At 65.9% G+C, this 6,345-nt stretch overlaps 1 protein-coding gene across 1 annotated transcript; it reads left to right on the top strand.

Annotated features, from left to right (window-relative positions):
• Positions 1 to 1,189: 1,189 nt before the first annotated feature.
• Positions 1,190 to 1,519, top strand: LOC139397643 (putative small proline-rich protein 5; the record flags this gene model as incomplete). Its single annotated transcript, XM_071144200.1, has 1 exon — positions 1,190 to 1,519. A coding segment is annotated over one exon (330 nt), but the record flags the coding sequence as incomplete, so codon positions are not given.
• Positions 1,520 to 6,345: the final 4,826 nt, after the last annotated feature.

Below are 6,345 nucleotides of genomic sequence, written 5' to 3'. Positions count from 1 at the left end.
AGACTGCCTGCCGTGACCCTGAGACTGCCTGCCCTGACCCTGAGACTGCCTGCCCTGACCCTGACCCTGAGACCGCCTGCCCTGACCCTGAGACCGCTTGCCGTGACCCTAAGACCGCCTGCCCTGACCCTGAGACTGCCTGCCCTGACCCTGAGACTGCCTGCCCTGACCCTGACCCTGAGACCGCATGCCCTGACCCTGAGCCTGCCTGCCCTGACCCTGAGACTGCCTGCCCTGACCCTGAGACTGCCTGCCCTGACCCTGAGACTGCCTGCCCTGACCCTGAGACTGCCTGCCCTGACCCTGAGACTGCCTGCCCTGACCCTGAGACCGTCTGCCCTGACCCTGAGACTGCATGCCCTGACCCTGAGACTGCCTGCCCTGACCCTGACCCTGAGACTGCCTGCCCTGACCCTGAGACTGCTTGACACTGACCCTGAGACTGCCTGCCCTGACCCCGAGACTGACTGCCCTGACCCTGACCCTGACCCTGAGACTGCCTGCCGTGACCCTGAGACTGCCTGCCGTGACCCTGAGACTGCCTGCCTTGACCCTGAGACTGCCTGCCCTGACCCTGACCCTGAGACCGCCTGCCCTGACCCTGAGACTGCCTGCCGTGACCCTGAGACTGCCTGCCCTGACCCTGACCCTGAGACCGCCTGCCCTGACCCTGAGACCGCCTGCCGTGACCCTGAGACTGCCTGCCCTGACCCTGAGACCGCCTGCCCTGACCCTGAGACTGCCTGCCCTGACCCTGACCCTGAGACCGCATGCCCTGACCCTGAGCCTGCCTGCCCTGACCCTGAGACTGCCTGCCCTGACGCTGAGACTGCCTGCCCTGACCCTGAGACTGCCTGCCCTGACCCTGAGACTGCCTGCCCTGACCCTGAGACTGCCTGCCCTGACCCTGAGACCGTCTGCCCTGACCCTGAGACTGCATGCCCTGACCCTGAGACTGCCTGCCCTGACCCTGACCCTGAGACTGCCTGCCCTGACCCTGAGACTGCTTGACACTGACCCTGAGACTGCCTGCCCTGACCCCGAGACTGACTGCCCTGACCCTGACCCTGACCCTGAGACTGCCTGCCGTGACCCTGAGACTGCCTGCCGTGACCCTGAGACTGCCTGCCTTGACCCTGAGACTGCCTGCCCTGACCCTGACCCTGAGACCGCCTGCCCTGACCCTGAGACTGCCTGCCGTGACCCTGAGACTGCCTGCCCTGACCCTGAGACCGCCTGCCCTGACCCTGAGACCGCTTGCCGTGACCCTAAGACCGCCTGCCCTGACCCTGAGACTGCCTGCCCTGACCCTGAGACTGCCTGCTCTGACCCTGACCCTGAGACCGCATGCCCTGACTCTGAGACTGCCTGCCCTGACCCTGAGACTGCCTGCCCTGACCCTGAGACTGCCTGCCCTGATCCTGAGACTGCATGCCCTGACCCTGAGACTGCCTGCTCTGACCCTGAGACCGTCTGCCCTGACCCTGAGAATGCCTGCCCTGACCCTGAGACTGCCTAACCTGAACCTGACCCTGAGACTGCCTGCCCTGACCCTGAGACTGCTTGACACTGACCCTGAGACTGCCTGCCCTCACCCCGAGACTGCCTGCCCTGACCCTGACCCTGAGACTGCCTGCCGTGACCCTGAGACTGCCTGCCGTGACCCTGAGACTGCCTGCCTTGACCCTGAGACTGCCTGCCCTGACCCTGACCCTGAGACCGCCTGCCCTGACCCTGAGACTGCCTGCCGTGACCCTGAGACTGCCTGCCCTGACCCTGACCCTGAGACCGCCTGCCCTGACCCTGAGACTGCCTGCCCTGACCCTGAGACTGCCTGCCCTGACCCTGAGACTGACTGCCCTGACCCTGAGACTGCCTGCCCTGACCCTGAGACAGCCTGCCCTGACCCTGACCCTGAGACCGCCTGCCCTGACCCTGAGACCGCTTGCCGTGACCCTGAGACCGCTTGCCCTGACCCTGAGACTGCCTGCCCTGACCCCGAGACTGCCTGCACTGACCCTGACCCTGACCCTGACCCTGAGACTGCCTGCCGTGACCCTGAGAGTGCCTGTCGTTACCCTGAGACTGCCTGCCTTGACCCTGAGACTGCCTGCCCCGACCCTGACCCTGAGACCGCCTGCCCTGACCCTGAGACTGCCTGCCCTGACCCTGAGACTGCGTGCCCTGACCCTGACCCTGAGACCGCCTGCCCTGACCCTGAGACTGCCTGCCCTGACCCTGAGACTGCCTGCCCTGACCCTGAGACTGCCTGCCCTGACCCTTAGACTGCATGCCCTGACCCTGAGACCGTCTGCCCTGACCCTGAGACTGCCTGCCCTGACCCTGAGACTGCCTGCCCTGACCCTGACCCTGAGACTGCCTGCCCTGACCCTGAGACTGCTTGACCCTGACCCTGAGACTGCTTGCCCTGACCCCGAGACTGCCTGCCCTGACCCTAACCCTGAGACTGCCTGCCCTGACCCTGAGACTGCCTGCCCTGAACCTGAGACCGCCTGCCCTGACCCTGAGACCGCTTGCCGTGACCCTGAGACTGCCTGCCCTGACCCCGAGACTGCCTGCACTGACCCTGACCATGACCCTGACCCTGAGACTGCCTGCCGTGACCCTGAGAGTGCCTGTCGTGACCCTGAGACTGCCTGCCTTGACCCTGAGACTGCCTGCCCTGACCCTGACCCTGAGACCGCCTGCCCTGACCCTGAGACTGCCTGCCCTGACCCTGAGACTGCGTGCCCTGACCCTGACCCTGAGACCGCCTGCCCTGACCCTGAGCCTGCCTGCCCTGACCCTGAGACTGCCTGCCCTGACCCTGAGACTGCCTGCCCTGACCCTGAGACTGCCTGCCCTGACCCTGAGACCGTCTGCCCTGACCCTGAGACTGCCTGCCCTGACCCTGAGACTGCCTGCCCTGACCCTGACCCTGAGACTGCCTGCCCTGACCCTGAGACTGCTTGACCCTGACCCTGAGACTGCTTGACCCTGACCCTGAGACTGCTTGCCCTGACCCCGAGACTGCCTGCCCTGACCCTGACCCTGAGACTGCCTGCCCTGACCCTGAGACTGCCTGCCCTGACCCTGAGACCGTATGCCCTGACCCTGAGACTGCCTGCCCTGACCCTGAGACTGCCTGCCCTGACCCTGACCCTGAGACTGCCTGCCCTGACCCTGAGACTGCTTGACACTGACCCTGAGACTGCCTGCCCTCACCCCGAGACTGCCTGCCCTGACCCTGACCCTGAACCTGAGACTGCCTGCCGTGACCCTGAGACTGCCTGCCGTTACCCTGAGACTGCCTGCCTTGACCCTGAGACTGCCTGCCCTGACCCTGACCATGAGACCGCCTGCCCTGACCCTGAGACTGCCTGCCGTGACCCTGAGACTGCCTGCCCTGACCCTGACCCTGAGACCGCCTGCCCTGACCCTGAGACTGCCTGCCCTGACCCTGAGACTGCCTGCCCTGACCATGAGACTGACTGCCCTGACCCTGAGACTGCCTGCCCTGACCCTGAGACAGCCTGCCCTGACCCTGACCCTGAGACCGCCTGCCCTGACCCTGAGACCGCTTGCCGTGACCCTGAGACCGCTTGCCCTGACCCTGAGACTGCCTGCCCTGACCCCGAGACTGCCTGCACTAACCCTGACCCTGACCCTGAGACTGCCTGCCGTGACCCTGAGAGTGCCTGCCGTGACCCTGAGACTGCCTGCCGTGACCCTGAGACTGCCTGCCCTGACCCTGACCCTGAGACCGCCTGCCCTGACCCTGAGACTGCCTGCCCTGACCCTGAGACTGCCTGCCCTGACCCTGAGACTGACTGCCCTGACCCTGAGACTGCCTGCCCTGACCCTGAGACAGCCTGCCCTGACCCTGACCCTGAGACCGCCTGCCCTGACCCTGAGACCGCTTGCCGTGACCCTGAGACCGCTTGCCCTGACCCTGAGACTGCCTGCCCTGACCCCGAGACTGCCTGCACTGACCCTGACCCTGACCCTGACCCTGAGACTGCCTGCCGTGACCCTGAGAGTGCCTGTTTTGACCCTGAGACTGCCTACCTTGACCCTGAGACTGCCTGCCCTGACCCTGACCCTGAGACCGCCTGCCCTGACCCTGAGACTGCCTGCCCTGACCCTGAGACTGAGTGCCCTGACCCTGACCCTGAGACCGCCTGCCCTGACCCTGAGACTGCCTGCCCTGACCCTGAGACTGCCTGCCCTGACCCTGAGACTGTCTGCCCTGACCCTGAGACTGCCTGCCCTGACCCTGAGACTGCCTGCCCTGACCCTGACCCTGAGACTGCCTGCCCTGACCCTGAGACTGCTTGACCCTGACCCTGAGACTGCTTGCCCTGACCCCGAGACTGCCTGCCCTGACCCTGACCCTGACCCTGAGACTGCCTGCCGTGACCCTGAGACTGCCTGCCCTGACCCTGACCCTGAGACCGCCTGCCCTGACCCTGAGACTGCCTGCCGTGACCGTGAGACTGCCTGCCCTGACCCTGACCCTGAGACCGCCTGCCCTGACCCTGAGACTGCCTGCCCTGACCCTGAGACTGTCTGCCCTGACCCTGAGACTGACTGCCCTGACCCTGAGACTGCCTGCCCTGACCCTGAGACAGCCTGCCCTGACCCTGACCCTGAGACCGCCTGCCCTGACCCTGAGACCGCTTGCCGTGACCCTGAGACCGCTTGCCCTGACCCTGAGACTGCCTGCCCTGACCCAAAGACTGCCTGCACTAACCCTGACCCTGACCCTGAGACTGCCTGCCGTGACCCTGAGAGTGCCTGCCGTGACCCTGAGACTGCCTGCCTTGACCCTGAGACTGCCTGCCCTGACCCTGACCCTGAGACCGCCTGCCCTGACCCTGAGACTGCCTGCCCTGACCCTGAGACTGCCTGCCCTGACCCTGACCCTGAGACTGCCTGCCCTGACCCTGAGACTGCTTGACCCTGACCCTGAGACTGCTTGCCCTGACCCCGAGACTGCCTGCCCTGACCCTGACCCTGACCCTGAGACTGCCTGCCGTGATCCTGAGACTGCCTGCCCTGACCCTGAGACTGACTGCCCTGACCCTGAGACTGCCTGCCCTGACCCTGAGACAGCCTGCCCTGACCCTGAGACCGCCTGCCCTGACCCTGAGACTGCTTGCCGTGACCCTGAGACTGCCTGCCCTGACCCCGAGACTGCTTGCCGTGACCCTGAGACCGCTTGCCCTGACCCTCAGACTGCCTGCCCTGACCCCGAGACTGCCTGCCCTGACCCTGACCCTGACCCTGAGACTGCCTACCGTGACCCTGAGACTGCCTGCCCTGACCCTGAACCTGACCCTGAGACTGCTTGACCCTGACCCTGACCCTGCCTGCCCTGACCCTGACCCTGAGACTGCCTGACCCTGAGACTGCCTGCCCTGACCCTGAGACTGCCTGCCCTGACCCTGACCCTGAGACCGCCTGCCCTGACCCTAAGCCTGCCTGCCCTGACCCTGAGACTGCCTGCCCTGACCCTGAGACTGCCTGCCCTGACCCTGAGACTGCCTGCCCAAACCCTGAGACTGCCTGCCCTGACCCTGACCCTGAGACTGCCTGCCGTGACCCTGAGACTGCCTGCCGTGACCCTGAGACTGCATGCCTTGACCCTGAGACTGCCTGCCCTGACCCTGACCCTGAGACCGCCTGCCCTGACCCTGAGACTACCTGCCCTGACCCTGAGACTGCCTGCCCTGACCCTGACCCTGAGACCGCCTGCCCTAACCCTGAGCCTGCCTGCCCTGACCCTGAGACTGCCTGCCCTGACCCTGAGACTGCCTGCCCTGATACTGCCTGCCCTGACCCTGAGACAGCCTGCCCTGACCCTGACCCTGAGACTGCCTGCCCTGACCCTGAGACTGCCTGCCCTGACCCTGAGACTGCTTGCCCTGACCCCGAGACTGCCTGCCCTGACCCTGACCCTGACCCTGAGACTGCCTGCCGTGACACTGAGACTGCCTGCCCTGACCGTGAGACTGCCTGCCCTGACCCTGACCCTGCCTGCCCTGACCCTGAGACCGCTTGCCGTGACCCTGAGACCGCTTGCCCTGACCCTGAGACTGCCTGCCCTGACACTGAGACTGCCTGCCCTGACCCTGAGACTGCCTGCCCTAACCCTGAGACCGTCTGCCCTGACCCTGAGACTGCCTGCCCTGACCCTGAGACTGCCTGCCCTGACCCTGAGACTGCCTGCCCTGACCCTGAGACTGCTTGACCCTGACCCTGAGACTGCCTGCCCTGACCCTGACCCTGATCCTGAGACTGCCTGCCCTGACCCTGAACCTGACCCTGAGACTGCTTGACCCT

The sequence above is a fragment of the Oncorhynchus clarkii genome, unplaced genomic scaffold, assembly GCF_045791955.1.
Source record: "Oncorhynchus clarkii lewisi isolate Uvic-CL-2024 unplaced genomic scaffold, UVic_Ocla_1.0 unplaced_contig_12383_pilon_pilon, whole genome shotgun sequence".
Taxonomy (NCBI): Eukaryota; Metazoa; Chordata; class Actinopteri; order Salmoniformes; family Salmonidae; genus Oncorhynchus; species Oncorhynchus clarkii.
The sequence above is the reverse complement of the archived record's forward strand: the minus strand, read 5'-3'. Positions and strand labels throughout refer to the sequence as shown.